The sequence below is a fragment of the Indicator indicator genome, chromosome 1 (assembly GCF_027791375.1).
Source record: "Indicator indicator isolate 239-I01 chromosome 1, UM_Iind_1.1, whole genome shotgun sequence".
NCBI lineage: Eukaryota > Metazoa > Chordata > Aves > Piciformes > Indicatoridae > Indicator > Indicator indicator.
The window spans coordinates 82,920,979-82,937,397 of NC_072010.1; the positions used below are offsets into that span (position 1 = coordinate 82,920,979).

The 16,419-nt window shown below is 44.3% G+C and overlaps 1 protein-coding gene across 1 annotated transcript; it reads left to right on the top strand.

Annotated features, from left to right (window-relative positions):
- The first annotated feature begins 4,559 nt into the window (after nt 1-4,559).
- SH2D1B (SH2 domain containing 1B) lies at nt 4,560-16,269 on the top strand. The gene is made up of 4 exons (XM_054389884.1): nt 4,560-4,693; nt 12,003-12,066; nt 14,684-14,852; nt 16,232-16,269. The coding sequence occupies exons 1-4, from the start codon at nt 4,560-4,562 to the stop codon at nt 16,267-16,269; spliced, it is 405 nt and encodes a 134-aa protein (XP_054245859.1).
- The last annotated feature ends 150 nt before the right edge of the window (nt 16,270-16,419 follow it).

Consider the following 16,419-nt stretch of genomic DNA (forward strand, 5'->3'; position numbering starts at 1 on the left):
TAATCCCATTGGTCTGATTACTAACATAAAGTTAGTTGTGTAAACTAACTCCCTTTTTTTGGTTTCTTTACTCTAACAGGTACTAGCTGGTAGCTTTTGCTTTGCTGTCGCTGACCTTGGCTGCGTTATGTGTTGTGGCTAAGTAAAAATAAGCTACTCTCTGTTTTTCTTCTTTTTTCTCTTGTCCTCTGTACAGAGGGAAGAGGAAGAAGGGGAAGAAGCTGTTGGTAACCCTCTGGTTTTGTCCAGGGGGGTTCTTGTGTTGTTTATAAATTGTAAATATATGTAAGTATTGTACATTTTGCACATATTCATTGCATTTCATATTTTAGATTGTAGTTTTGCTTAAAAATACAGCTCTGTTTGCTTCCACTGAGCTAGTCTGGCAATTTTATTTTGGGGGAGTAATTTCAACCCACCACACTGTCATATCCCGATCTCATTGTGTTCTTCTTATCTTGTGAAAGGTTTTTCCTTTTTCTGGAACTAAAGGCAGCAGAGTGTGAGGAGCTTCATGACCATCACAGCCAACCCAGAATTATCCTTCTGCAGGAAGAGCATCCAAGGTCTGCCAGCTGCTCACTATGCAAAGTTTCAACACTTTGTGAAACACATGATAAGTGTCTGTATTGGAGGCATCTAGGATTTTGGAGCTAAAGGAAGTCCTTGATAAAGGGCACAATACAGCTTTTTGTTTATGTACTTGCTGTGGAACTCCAAGAGGCAGTCCTGCTCCTCCTGCACCATCACTGTGATGTCTCTCAAGAAACCATGGTAGCCCCCCATACTGAGGTGGGTGTACACACAAGAATTGGTGATCACACAGTCTCATCCTTCTCTCCTTACAGGAGTTAAGTGAGCTTTGTTGACGAACTCCCAGGTTTCCAAGGAAAAATATTAAAGATTCATCCTGCTAATTTTCATTCTTGCTTCCTTCTCCACAATTAATTTAAGCAGTGCAGTGGAGCTCTTTTCAGAGGCAACAAGTGAAGGAATCATTTCACACAGCCTGCATGCTGTGAAATAGAGCATTTGGGCTTGATTATGAATTTGATAGCAGCAACAGCAGCAGCAGGAAACTTGATCTGCCAGAGGGAGTCAAAATGAAGCAGAATTGAGAACTCCACCAGCAAGGCTTAGTCAGTTACAGCTGTGCTGCCATAGATCAAGCCCTTTCTTTCTCCCTTCTTAATAAAGAAACAGAAGTGTTCCTGCCTGGCTCAGCAGGCCAAATCCAAGTTGTAAGTACAATCCATGTTCTAAAAATGTAAATATTTGCCTCTACTTATCGGTGTCAAAAAGAACAGAGGGTTGCTGACTAGCCTGGGGATCTAGAAGAGCTAATTTGGTCTGAAGAGCTAAACAATAATCTAGTTTCCTAAATCACAGAATCATAGACTCCACCACCTCCCTGGGCAGCCTGTTCCAATGTCTGACTACTCTTGCAGGAAAGAAATTTTTCATAATATCCAACCTAAACCTCCTAAATTTTAATCTTAAAATAATTGTTTGCAAACAAACAAACAAACAACACACACACACCAAAAAAAAAAAAAAAAGTAGAAGACCACCTAGGGATTAGGAAGAATGTTTCTTACTGAGACAGGGAGGTGCCTTTGCAGGTGAATAGAATCATAGAATGATTTGGGTTGGAAGGGACCTTAAAGATAATCTAGTTCCAAGACCCCTGCCATGGGCAGGGACATCTTCTACTAGACCAGGTTGCTCAAGGTCCCATCCAGTCTGGCCTTAAACACCTTCAGGCAGGGGGCATCCACAACCTCCCTGGGCAACCTGTTCCAGTGTCTCACCACCCTCACTGTAAAGAATTTCTTCCTAATATCCAGTCTCAATCTACCCTCTTCCAGCTTCAATCCATTCTTCTTTGTCCTATCACAACAAGCCCTTGTAAAAAGTTCCTCCCCAGCTCTCCTGTAGCCCTCTTCAGGGACTTGAAGGTCTCCCTGGACTCTTCTCTTCTCTAGGCAGAACAGCTTCAGCTGCCTTAGCCTGTCCCCATAGAGGAATAGTAAACAGTGGCCAACACAGCTCTGAAATCCACAGAACAGCTGGGAATCCTCATATGACCTCCATTCAGGTCACTTGGAGAAACTGTCCTTGAGAAAGAGAAAAGCTCTCCTGTTCAAATACAGCCAAGATGTAGAAGATTCAAGAGAGACATTCAAGATGGGACTTGATGTGTCCCTGCTCACTGTGAGGTGTTTGGAAAAGATGCCCTTTGAGGGTCCCTTTCAACCCAGTGCAATCTGCAAATCTGTAAAGATGAAAACTAGCCATGTGAATTTGATCAGAGAAGCTGAAACAGTGCAGGAAAACCATACTGTAGTGCAGTCCATGTCTGGGTTTAAGTTGCACAGTAATTGTGACTGCCTAGCTCAGTGAGAACTGAAATTTTCAGGAGACTTAGCTAGAACTCAGTTTTCTTTCTGGTTTCTTACCATTCATGATATGGTCAAACAAGAAATGACCCTCCAGCTTCCTGCTTTCTTTAACAGTTCTCACACACATAGAGCTTTCAGCTGCTTCTGACCACAGCTTTCAATCTAACCCTAATGTTCCACACCCTCCCCAGATTTTCACTGAACACTTAACTCTCAATGTTGACAAGCAACCCAGCTCATCCTCAGATTTCATATTCTCACAAGTGGTGCTATTAAGAGCTTTGCTATGTTAGAGCTGCAGCCAGGAGAAGTAATAGAACCAGAGCCTCAAAGGTGCTTGATAATTGGAGGTGTCACTACAAAAGTTTTACACTAACAGAAGGAAATACTGCAAGTTAGTAAAGAATAAACTTGTTCTGTGACCAGCAGGACAACTGAGGTGATTCTCCCTCTCTACTCTGCTCTCATGAGACCCCCACCTGCATTCAGTTCTGAGTCCCCCAACACAAGAAGGACATGGAAAAGTTGGAGAAGGTACAGAGGAGGCCACAAATATGATCAGAGGGCTGAAGCAACTTCCCTATAGGGACAGGCTGAGAGAGCTGGGGCTGTTCAGCCTGGAGAAGACTCTGGGGATACCTTAGAGCTGCTTTCCAGTATCTGAAGGGGGCTACAGGAGAGCTGGGGAGTGACCTTTTACAAGGGCTTGTAGCGAGAGGACAAGGGGCAACAGCATTGAGCTGGAAGAAGGGAGACTTAAACTGGATATAAGGAAGAAATTTTGTTACAGTGATGATGGTGAGACACTGGAACAGGCTGACCAGGGAGGCTGTGGATGCCCCCTCCCTGGAGGTGTTCAAGGCCAGATTGGATGAGGTCTTGAGCAACCTGGTCATAGGACGTGTCCCTGCACAGTATTGGGGGGTTGGAATCAAATGATATTCAAAATCCCTTCCAACACAAACCATTCTATGATTCTATCACTCATGACAGCAGCAGCCTTTCTCAGTGAATTCAGGACACTGCATAGCAGAATTCTTGTGCATCCAGAGTGGAGCTGGGGTTTCTGATCAGTAAGAAGAGGCCCTTTCCTGCAAGCTGCTGTGACCTTGCCTGGTGTAAACCACAGTAACCATTTCTCACCTATAGCTCCTTCTCATCCTGGCTATGCTTGTAGCAATGATAGTTTGAAGCCACTCTAATTCATACTGTAGACAGTTTGTGACAATAAAGGTTTTTAATTTCACAGGAAAAATGGTCTGAGAACTACACCAAGTTCTATGCAGTTTGTGATGAAAACATGAGTTTTACAAGCTAGCTATGCACACCACTAAGAAAATCCATGGTCTGAGTTTCTGACTTAGTGCTGTGATTGATAGGATAGAAGCAGAAGGAGATGGAGTTTATTTTTCTTCTGGAAAGCACAGCAGAAATGTTTCTAGAGAGGAATGGAGACAATGCCTGATTTTGTAGCAGAGAACTGGTGAACAAGTGCACAAATATAGTGGGGAAAGCAAATCTTCCTCAGCTCAGAAAAACCTTCCTCAGCAAAGAAAGTTACTGAGGCCATTGTGTTTTCTTTTGAAATGGTATTGGGGGTTTCACTTTCATTCTTCTGCATCCAGAACAGAGATCGATACTTTAAGAAGCAGGTTAAAGAGGTTAGCTTCCTTAGGCACAAAAGTGGCAATTCCAGTGCTCCATCACCCTTAATTTAAAGAACAACTGTGCTAGAAGGCAAGTCTAGCAAAGAAAGGAATCAAACAAAGCAGCATTTTTCAAAGCTCTAAACAAGAACCTGTTTTCAGGGCTTTGAGCCACTTTAAAGTTCGTTTAACTTGGGTGTCAGCTTGGCTATTGTGCAGCTTAGAAGTGTGTTACACAACTCAAATGTCTGCTGAAACAACATGGCTAAACACTCTTCCCCTCTCATGTAGACTGTGGCCAGCGGACAAACCATTTACCATTTCCTGTCTTCAATGCAACCACAAGGTCTAAGCACCACCTTCAACATGGACAGGTCCGTGATCACAGCACAGATAAACCTTTGATTTCAGCTGTCTGCAGGCAACTGCTTTTAGAGTAAGTTTTATTTTAAAGCCAGGCCTCTGACTTCCTCTGGAATTGTTTTGAAAGGTGAGAGACCTTGTTTTATCCATGGAGTTCCCATTTTTTCATGGTAAGATAACGAGAAGAACCTGTGAAGAACGGCTGAACAAGAATGGAAAGAATGGGAGCTACTTAATACGAGAGAGTGAGAGTGTGGAAGGAGCCTTGTGCCTCTGTGTTTTGTAAGTACTCTGGTACTCAATTTTTCATGGGTTTGCAGATCAAAAGACAAGCATTCATCTTCTCTAACATTTGTAGCTCTTCCCTAATACTAACAGTCTCCAAGGGAGTGTGTAACTCGCGTAACGCTGGTTGCCTCGGGCTTCCTTTATAGCGAGTGGTAAAAGCAGAAGACATTTTATACCACAGGGGACAGAGAAGGTGTAATCTGCTGGTCTCCCTCTGCAGATGATAAGGGGACCCCAGAGGTGCCAGAGGGTACATTTAGACTGTATGTTAGAAAGAAAGTCTTTATAGCAAGGGTGGTGAGCCACTGGAACAGGCTGCCCGGCAAGGTCATGGATGCCCCCTCCCTGGAGGTGTTCAAGGCCAGGTTGCATGAGGCATTGAAAAACCTGGTCTAGAGGGAGGTGCCCTTGTCCATAGCAGGGGAGTTTGGAATGAGATGATTTTTGAGGTCCCTTCCCAACCAAAACATTCTGTGAATCTATGAATCTTTGAAACACAGATTAGCCTGGCAAAACATGGTAAGAACCTTACTCAGAGTTGCTGCCTCTGTGAGGATGAGTAAATGACATTTTACAGAAATGTAGAAGGAACTGTTTTGCAGCCTACAAAGAGACTTTTCATGGTCTCAACAGTGAAGTCTCAGAGTGGGTTACAGAATGGTTCCTCCATTGTAGGCTTTCTATCTGATGAAAGCTTATCCTTATGTTAAACATCCTTCCTGGAAACTTCCAAAATCCACCTGAACATTGTGATCCAGGGCCACCTGTTCTAGGTGAACCTGCATTATCAGGAGATGATCTCCAGAGGTCACTTCCAACCCCCACCATGCCATGATTCCATTCTGCAATTTTATCTGATGTAAGAACATAAGATGAGACAGATATCGAGAATCATAGAATCACAGAATGGTTTGGGTTGGAAGGTGCCACCTGAGGCTGTCTGGTCCAAATCCCCTGCAGTGAGCAGGGACATCCACCACTAGATCAGCTTGCTCAGAGCCTTGTCAAGCCTGACCTTGAATATCTCCAGGGATGGGGCTTCAACTACCTCTCTGGGCAACCTGTTCCAGTGTTCCACCACCCTCATAGTAAAGAACCTGTTCCTAACACCCAAGCTAAATCTGCTCTTCTCTAGTCACTGCTCTCCAACTGGACTTTAAGCCATTGAACACTACCCTCTGGATGCAACCATCCAGATAATTCCTTATCCACTGAACAGTCCACCCATCAAATCCATATCTCTCCAACTTGGCAAGCAGAATATTGTGGGAGACCATGTGAAAGGCCTTGCAAAAGTCCAGACAGATGATAGGTTGTCCCATGTAATGAACCTGATCTTCACATAGAGTGTGAGGGTCTTTGCTGCTCTTATCATCACTTTGTGGTTTCTTTAACTTGGGAGGTGTTGGGAGAGAAGTTGCTAGTGAAGACTGACGAAAAAAAGTTTTTGAGAACCTCACCCTTCTCCTTATCTGTTGTTACTAGCTCACCATTCTTGCTCTTCAGAGTGGGTCTGTTTTCTTTAAACTTCCTTTTTCCACTGACATACCTGTAGAAGCCCTTCCTGTTATTCTTAGCATCCTTTGCCAAGTTCAGCCCCAGCCATGCCTTGGCCTTCCTAAACTCATCTCTACACGATCGGGAGGCATCTCTGCTCTTCCCAGGATACCTGCCCTTGCTTCCACTGCCTGCACAGCTCCTTCTTGCCTTTTAGCTTGACCAGCAGGTCTCTGCTCAGCCACGCTGGTCTCTTCACTTCCTTGCTAGATTTCTTACACCTGGGAATCAAGACTCTTTCATTCTATGGAATATGTCCTTATAGACCTGCCAGCTTTGCTCTGCTCCCTTGTCCCTCAGGACCACTTCCCAGGGTGTACTATTGACTATGAAGACTGGAATTTTGCTTTTCTGAACTTTGGGGTCCTGACTACACTAATGGACTGACTCGTTCCTTTAGTACTGCGGATTCCACAAGTGCACAATCACTGCAGCCCAGGCTGCCTTCTTGACCAGTAGATTCAGTATTGCACCCCCTCAGGTAGGGCTGTCTATATTTTGTCTCAAGAAGTTATTGTCAAGGCGCTCCAGGAGCCTCCTGGGTTGCCTGCAGCTCACTGTGTTATTTTTCCAGCACATACTGGAGTGGTTGAAGTCCCCCAGCAGAACAAGAGCCCTTAAGTGCCAGGTTTTAGTAACGTCCACTACATCATAGCCTTCCAGCAGCAAGGTAGCTTCCAGCTCCTCCAGTTTGTTGCCCATGCTGCATCCGTTTGTGCAGAGGCACTTCAGCTGGGCTGTAGGCCACGTCCCCTTTCAAGAGAAACACCCCTTAATTCCCTTAAGCTATTTCCCTGATGTTTCCCTGTTGGCTGCTATTACTTCAGGATCCCCTGGATCATCTCCATGAGACTTGATGGACTGGCTTGATGGATGCACCCAAAGAATGGCTGTCAATGGCTCCACATCCAGGTGGAGGCCAGTGACAAGTTGAGTCCCTCAGGGACCAGTGCTGGGACCAGTCTTGTTCAACATCTTTGTCAGTGGCATGGACAGAGGCATTGAGTACCCTCAGCAAGTTTGCTGATGACACCAAGCTGTGTGGTGCAGCAGACATGCTGGAGGGAAGGGATGGCATCCAGAGAGACCTTGACAGGCTGGAGAGGTGGGCACAAGCCAACCTCATGAGGTTCAACAAGACCAAGTGCAAAGTCCTGCATGTGGGTCGAGGCAATCCCAAGCACAAATACAGGCTGGGCAGTGACTGGCTGGAGAGCAGATCTGAAGAAAAGGACTTGGGGGTGCTGGTGGATGAGAAGCTCAACATGAACCACCAGTGTGCACTTGCAGCCTAGAAAGCCAACCAGATCCTGGGCTGCATCAAGAGAAGTGTGGCCAGCAGGTCAAGGGAGGTGATTCTCCCCCTCTACTCTGCTCTGGTGAGACCCTACCTGGAGCACTGTGTCCAGTTCTGGAGCCCCTATTGCAAGAAGGATCTGGAGGTGCTGGAACGTGTCCAGAGAAGGGCCACCAGGATGATCAGAGGGCTGGAGCACCTCTCCTATGAGGACAGAGTGAAAGAGTTGGGACTGTTCAATCTGGAGAAGAGAAGGCACTGAGGAGACCTTATTGTGACCTTCCAGTATCTGAAGGGGGCCTACAAGAAAGCTGGGGAGGAACTTTTTAGGATGTCAGGTAGTGATAGGACTAGGGGGAATGGAGCAGAACTAGAAGTGGGTAGATTCAGATTCAATGTTAGGAAGAAGTTTTACACCATGAGAGTGGGGAGACACTGGAACAGGTTGCCCAGGGAGCTCATAGAAGTCCCATCCCTGGAGGTTTTTAAGGCCAGGCTGGATGTGGCTCTGGGCAACCTGATCTAGTGTGAATTGTCCTGGTCCATGGCACGGGGGTTTGAACTAGATGATCCTTGAGGTCCCTTCCAAACCTAACAATTCTATGATTCTATGGCTTTGAGTGTGCTGCTGTGCCCCCAGTATGATTCAGGGCATAAGGCTGAAGGCCCTTACTATACCCTCCCATCCCACCAACCCTAGTGTGTTGTCCCATACCTTGTCACATAAAAGATTTATGATATTATCCACTGCCCCCTTCACACCTAGTTTAAATCCCTGTTGATAAGCCCTGAGTGAGGACTCTCTTCCTGCTTCAAGAAAGGTGTCTCCTGTTGGATATCAACAACCCTGGTGCTGTGTAGGCTGTAGCATAGTCCAAGAACCCGAATGTGTGCAGTGACACCAGCCCCAGAGCCATGTTTTAACGGACTGGATTCAATTGCTCTTTCCAGCATCACTGCCTGTGAATGGAAGAACAGAAGAAAAGATGACGTGTGCCCCAGAATCTTTCCCTGCTCATCCCAAATCCCTGAAGTCTCTTTTAATTGCTCTTGGCCTAACAGTAATTACTTCCTCCCCACCTATGTGGAAGATCAGTAACGGGCAGTAGTCTGTGTACCACACCAGGCTAGGAAGTTTCCTAGTGACATCCCTAGCCTGGGCACCAGAGAGACAGCAAGCCTGTCCATGAGATGGTTGTGCCTGACATACTGGCCCTCTGTTCCCCTCAGAAGGAAGTCACCTATGATTATAATCCTTCTTCTTCCTTTTTTTTTCTTTTTTTTTTTTTTTTGTGGATGATGTGACAGGGATGGTAGACTTTCCTGAGCGTGGACATGCCTCTGATGTATGTTGCCTATTATCCACACCTTCATTTGGCTGGTCTTTCCCAACCAGAACCTCATACCTGTTTTTCAGTGGCACCTGGGTGGGAGTGAGATGTGCAAGGAAGGAGGTTGTCTGTGGCTGTCCTGTCTGATTCATATGACAAGTCCATGAACAAGATGGGCATAGAAGATTGTTACTTCCAGTCCCTAAGCTTAAATACTAAAATTAAATTTTTATTGCAGATGCCCCCTCCATGGAGGTGTTCATGGCCTTGAGCAGTGGATGGTGTACCTGCCAATGGCGGGGGGCTGGAACTAAAGATCTTTAAGGTCCCTTCCAAACCAAACCATTCTATGATTCTACCATTTTCTTTTCCTATGGGGAATAGCAATTTTATTTTACTTTCAAGAAGCCTGTTTATCATATATGCTTTTAATACACACTTCACATTTTCCTCTATAATTGAACTGTTCCTAATGTATTTGAAGTTTCTTGGTTTGACTTGATGAAGTTTTATGTTCTCCTTGAGGATGTCTTTGAGTGTGACATGAAAAATTTCTTAACACATCCACTTAATTAAAAAAAGAGATCAGAAAATTTCTTTTATCAATAATCAAACCCACATTTCTTTTGAAGAGAAAGGGAGAAAAATGGAGAGAGAAAGAGAGTACTATGGGCTTGGTGAGGAGAAGAAAGGAGGCCTGCGAATTGAAAGAGGTAGGAGAAAACAAATGGCAGGTGGAGGACAAATAGAACCCTCACTGGAGGGAGCTGTGGGAACCTGCTTTCAGTGTGGTGTGGAAGGAGACAGCATAGAAGAAGCAGGGAGGTCAGGGAGCATGGGAGATCCCACTACAGTGGAAGAGTAACAGTATTAGTCCCTGACAGCGGATAGCTGCTCAGCTCACATGCACTTCAGGTAGAATCATAGAATTGTTTCATTTGGAAAAGACCTCTAAGATCAAGTCCAACCATCGACCTAACACCACCATGGCCATTAAATCATGTCCCTAAGTGCCATGTCTATGCATTTCTTGAACACCTCCAGGGATGGTGACTCTACCACCTCTCTGGACAGCCTGTTCCAATGCCTGACCACTCTTGCAGCAAAGAAATTTTTGCTGATCTCCAACCTGATCCTCCCCTGGCACAATTTCAGGCCATTTCCTCTTATTCTATCAACAGATATTAGGCAGAAGATACCAGTTCCCACCTCACTCCAACCTCCTTTTACAAAGATGAGAAAGTGAAGGGCTACTCAGGTGTGTGTGATGAGTTTGAACTACTGATGTAACAGAGGGCATGCCTACAGAGGGTGTCGTGGGCAGATGCAAGCTGACACAGAAGTTAAGCTTGGTGCCACACTAACAGTTGCTTTCTCATTCTTCGATTTTTTTAAGACCAAATCTTGTGATAGCTTACAGACAGCTTTTGGCTGTTGGCTGTTTGGGGCAAGCACATGAAAAAGCACATGACTTCCAGCTAGCCTCTGTGGGGTTTTGTGGTAAAAAACTGTTAAATGCTTTAGTGTTAGTGTGCTTGACTTGTGCATTAAAAAATGTAATAGTTAAACTGTGAGGATGACTGATGGTATACAGAAGTCAAAGCAGAGGTTGTCTTCAGACAGCAAATGGAAATAGTGCAGTTTATTCCCAGCTGAAAACCACAAAGTGGTTTTTAGTACCCTGAAGCAATTCTGCTGGTGGTGAGCAAGGTCTTGGGAGCCCTATGGAAGCAGTAGAATTCCAGGGTCTATTTTGTGTTCTGCTGCCTCAGAACAAGTAATGCAAATTCTCGGTGACATCCAGTCCCTTCTGGATGTGAAAACTCAGAGCATTTTCACTGTTTTGACACACCAGATCTATTGTATTGCAGATGTAGTAGTACAAAACTCAGTGCAGGAAATACAGATGAGAAGGTGGAAGGAAGTTCAGTTTGGAGGTGAGCAAGCTGGACACTCTTTATCAAGATTTATGCTAACCCAAGCGCAGTGACTGCAGAGTGGACCCAGCATTCTTAGCTACATTTACCCTATATGGCCTGACTCTGCAGGGTAAAAAAAAGTGCCATAAACTTGGTCCAAAATCAAACAGATCTGCAGAGTGATGTGCAGGGGGTTAGATCTGAATTGACAAGGCATGATCATAAAAATATTGTTGGGTTTCTGAGGCTTAAGAAAAGAAGAGGCATGACTAATTTTGACTGACAGACAATTAAACATATGACTTGGAGAATCTCAAATACTTTGAAAGCTCTGATGTATGAATCAAAGGGGAAGGCAAATTTTATATATCTATATATGTATATCTATCTATATGCATATGTATATATATAGAATCGTAGAATCAACAAGGTTGGAAAAGATCTCAGAGATCATCAAGTCCAACCTATCACCCAGGACCTCAGGACTAATTAACCCATGGCTTCAAGTGTCACGTCCAATCCTTTTTTGAACACCTCCAGCGACGGTGACTCCACCACCTCCCTGGGCAGCACATTCCAATGGCAGATCACTCCTGTGAAAAACTTTCTCCTCACCTCGAGCCTAAACTTTCCCTGGCGCAGCTTGAGACTGTGTCCTCTTGTTCTGGTGCTGGTTGTTTGGGAGAAGTGACCAACCCCCATCTATCTACAACCTCCTTTCAGGTAGTTGTAGAAAGCAATAAGGTCACCCCTGAGCTTCCTCTTCCCCAGGCTAAACAACCCCAGCTCCCTCAACCTCTCCTCACAGGGCTTGTGCTTGAGACCTCTCACCAGCCTCATTGTCCTTCTCTAGACACGTTCAAGTGTCTCAATATCCTTCTTAAACTGAGGAGACCAGAACTGGACACAGTAGTCAAGGTGTGGTCTAACCAGAGCTGAGTACAGGGGCAGAATGACTTCTGCTATTTAGCATCAGGCATTCCTTTAGATTGATTTCTTTGTTTATAGTCTTTCATCGTATTGCAGTTTACTGTAAGATACAAACAAACAAACAAAAAAAAAAACCAAACAAAAAAAACCCCAGCAAAACAAACCAAAACCAAAAGCTGGCTGTCAAGATCAGCTCTAGCTGTCAAAGCGAGTTGCAGTAGTGTGAGAGTTGATAAAAAGCATAACTTATGCGAGAATGTTTTCCACAGATTCGAAGAGGTTGTCTACACTTACCGTATCTTCAGGGAATACCAGGGACATTTTAGGATACAGGTGAGTAACTCCCATTTCATCTGTAGGAATTGCACTAAAAATCACTGCCTTGTTTTGAAAAACTAATATACATAAATACACCACGTTAGAAAATATTTCCAAGTTTGTTTTCAATTTCAGTTCATTTTCAAAAAGTTTACTTATTTTTAATATTTACTTTTTATTGTTACACTTATTTTCACAAGCTCTAAAATAGTTACTATGTTTGTAGAATTTCTGCCACCCAAGTGGATCTGCATTTGTTGACCAGCTGCTTGCTGATTTGTCAATTTCTTTTTGATAGCACTGAGGAAAAATTTATTAATTGCATTACTTGCTCCTGTTCCTAATTACCTTTTTGTATTTGAAAGCTCTGCTGTTGCACCCAGCATTTCATAGGGATTTGGAATACTGCAATGATCTTCTTAATTTAATGAGACCTGCCTATAATCCTAAAATATTCTAAGGCACCTGAAAGTGATGACCCAGAGCAGGGTGTAACAACTGAATTGGAATAGGGTACCCAGGGAGATGGTGAGTCACCATCCCCAGAGGTGTTCAAGAAACGTGTGAATATGGCACCTGGGGACATGGTTTAATGGCCTTGGTGGAGTTGGGTCAATAGCTGGACTCGAGGATCTTAGAGGTCTTTTCCAACCAAAACAATTCTGTGCTTCTCTGAAATCCTAAGCAAGGTAAGAAGACACTTAAAAAGCTGTCTCACTCCTCTGTTTGTGGTAGGACAGCCAACAGGACTGAGAACAACTAAGCAGCATTTGGGTGGAATGAGGAACTCACTCCATAAAGGACACACCAAGCTCTCATTGCTCATCATTTCTTGCTTATTAGTGGTTTGGACTGAGTACAGAACAGACAATTTCCCATGAAGAAGAATTGTGCGTTGACAAAAAATAATCTATTTTGGATTACAGGCACTGTACTAGGGTTTGCTGTCATGTCTACCAGCAGATAATAACTCAAACAGTTTTTTCAAACCCTCTTTTCCTTACAAGATTTTGCCAAGAATGTGCAGGAAAAGTTCTGTTCTTCATATTTTTTTCATCACGTTTTTAAGACAGATTGTGGAGTAAGTCGACCTCAACGTTCAGCCAAGCACCCACACAGCTGCTTGCTCCCTCTTAAGCTTAGCAGGACAGGGTGGGGGCAAGAGAACATGAAGAGTAAAGAAACTCCTGGAACAAGTTAAAAGACAATTTAATGTATGAAGCAAAGTCATACGTGCACACAAAGCAAAGAAGTTCAGATACTACTTTCCATCAGGCAGCAGATGTTTCTTCACCTCCTGGAAAGAAGAGTCTTAGCACATGTAGTGGTTACTTGGGAAGACAAATGCCATAACCACAGATGTCCCACTAAGCTTTTATTGCTGAGCACAGTGTCCTTAGACCAAGAGAGGTGATTCTGCCACCCTGCTCTGGTGAAACCTCACCTGGAGTACTGTGTCCACCTATGGGATCCTCCAACAAAAGAGAGACATGGACCTGTTGAAGCGAGTCCAGAGGAGGTCACAAAGATGACCAGAGGGCTGGAGCACCCCCCCTGTGAAGACAGGCTGAAAGAACTGGGACTGAAGAAGATAAGGCTCCAGGGAGACATTAGAGCAGCATTTCAATATCTGAAGAGGACCTACAGGAAGGCTGGGGAGGGACTGCTTAGAAGGGCTTGTAGCAACAGGACGAGGGACAATGGTTTGAATCTGGAACAGGGTAGATTTAGGTTGGACATAAAGGAGGAAGTTCTTTACAATGAGAGTGGCAAAACACTGGAACAGGTTGCCCAGGGATGTGGCTGAGGCCCCATCCTGGGAGACATTCAAGATCAGACTCGATGTGGCTGGCCCAGGGCAGCCTGATGTAGTTGGAGGTGTCCCTGCTGACTGCAAGGGGGTTGGACAAGATGACCTTTGAGGGTTCCTTCCAACTTGATTCAATCTGTGAATCTGTGAATGCTGCTTCCCGTCTGAGGAGTACCATCCTCCCTTTTGGGCCTCAGGAGTCTCCACTGCTAGTCACAAAGCTGGACACAACAAATTCCTGCCTAAAAGTGGAAGCTGGTGTGGGAGACTGAGAGTTTCGGAGGGCTCCTCAGAGAGTCCGCTGCCTCTGCACGTCCTGTACTTGGCAATGCTGATAATTTATAAGATGTTTGGCTTCTGGTCATCACATAATTGTTTAAATGCAACACTCTAAGGGAGAAGTCAACGTGTTACTCCTAAACTTGTGCTCTAAGGTCAAGAGGGAGCCTGTGATGCTATCCCTCTTTGACACTGCTCTAGTGGGTTGCTGCAGCACACAGCTGAGCCAGAGTTTTAAACTTGATGTTTGGTTTTCAAAACAAAAAGAGGGTGTGGGAGGTGCCACTTACTGCCATAGCCATGCCACCCAAGAGGATTCCCTAGTGTTTTAAGGATAGTACAATATTCTGTTCAAGGAACGTGTGGACATGGCACCTGGGCAGATGGTTTAATGGCCATGGTGGTGTTAGGCTGAAGGTTGGATTCAATTATCTTAGAGATCTTTTCCAACCAAGACAATACTATGGTTCTATGATTACTTTCTTTAAGGGAACTGTATGCAAAGGGCAGTTGCAAATAAACTTTATTTTCCTTTCCTTGCAGACTTCTGAAGGTGTTCCACAGAAGATCTTCAAAACATTAAAGGACCTCATATACAGTTTTGAAAAGCCAGGTCAAGGACTAGTGATAAACCTCCGCTACCCAGTAAAGAAACCAAAGGACTCACAAAGAAGCCAGAGGCTCAAGTCAGGAAAGGACACCATTTATGATGGTGAGAAATCTACCTCATTAAGTTTGTTTTGGTTTGGGAGTTTTTTTGTTAGTTTTTGTTTGGTTGGGGTTTTTTTGTTTGTTTGTTTTGGTGGTTTTTTTTTTTAGTAACTTCATTGATGGGTTTGTGGAGGAGATTCTTCACCATGAAGGTGGTGAAATACTGTTATAGGTTGCCCAGGGACATGGTTGAGGTCCCATCCCTGGAGACATTCAAGGTCAGACTTGATGTGGCCCTGGGTAGTCTGATCTAGTTGGAGGGTGTCCCTTCTGACTGCAGGGAGTTGGACAAGATGACCTCTGAGGATCTCTTCCAACCCAATGCAATCTGCTATGTGCCCTCTGAGACCTGCTTGCACAGATAGAAGTTCAACTTCCTTCTCTCTCATGTTTATTGAAAAATAGTTATCCCCAGCCCACAGGTTGCATACTCTCATCCACCACATATTAACAAATTAAAATTTTGAGAGATTCAGAAGGCAAAGAATGTTGTCCACAGCTCACTCCTTCATGGATGTTGATGCTTTTAGGCTAGGGAAGCCTGAAGAGCAGTTTTACCCAGTATGATTCTTCTTCCAAGCTTGCAGAACCCTCCAGTGTACAAGGAGTTGAGGCTGTCCTTTATCTTCTTTGTCCAGATTGAAAGCTATTTTTATACCAAAATGCAACTGTTTTTCTTTAGGAAGAAATTCTTTACAGCGAGGGTTGTAAGACACTAGAACAGGTTGCCCAGTGAGGTCGTGGATGACCCCTTTCTGGAGGTGCTAAAGGCCAGAATGGATGGGGCCTTGAGCAAGCTGGTCTAGTGAAAGGTGTCCCTCTCCATGGCAGATGGAACTAAAAGATCTTCAAGGTTCCTTCCCACCCAAACCATTCTGTAATTCTATGATTCTATGCTAGAGAAAAAAAAAAATCAAAAACAAAAACAAAGAAAAAAGAACAAACAAAACAACCAAAAGCCATCCAAACAAAACAAACAAACAAAACCCCCAACCAACCAAAAATCAAGCAAAATCCCCAAACGTGACTAATTTCTTAAGTTAGTATTTTGAAAATAAGAAGCATATAGATTTGTGCTCAGGATCACAGTTTTGGAACCAGAAAGTTCAGTCTCTGGTTGACCTTTTGCTAATTTATGCTCACAAGACCCAGATATGAGGGTACAATCAGCATAGAATCATAGAATCGTTTCAGTTGGAAAAGACCTCTAAGATCATTGAGTCCAACCACCAACCTAACAGCACCATACAGAGAGAATAGTGAGAAACCTCACTGAGTTACCTGTCCAGCAAAACAGTCACAGGCCCTCCTGCTTACTGCGGGCTTCCAGGGGAGCCATTTCTAATGACCTCTCTTTTTTTTTTATTGATTTCTTTACAGAAATTGATGACAGTGACTATGTCTCTGTCCTACCCTGAAGGATCTGCAACCTGCTACAACAGATCAGCTGGGAAGAGCTGCCAGCTGGGCATTCTCCACTGTGGATCTGTACCTCTGTCATTAGTCTCCTCCTTTTACAGACTGCTTAAAAATATCTAAGTTCTGTTAAACCTCTAAACTCTTGTTAT

Coding starts and splice junctions, on each gene's coding strand:
- SH2D1B (XM_054389884.1), top strand. CDS start 4,560: ATGGAGTTCCCATTTTTTCATGGTAAGATAACGAGAAGAACCTGTGAA. Junction 4,694..12,002: donor GCCTTGTGCCTCTGTGTTTT/GTAAGTACTCTG, acceptor TGTTTTCCACAG/ATTCGAAGAGGTTGTCTACA. Junction 14,853..16,231: donor AAAGGACACCATTTATGATG/GTGAGAAATCTA, acceptor ATTTCTTTACAG/AAATTGATGACAGTGACTAT.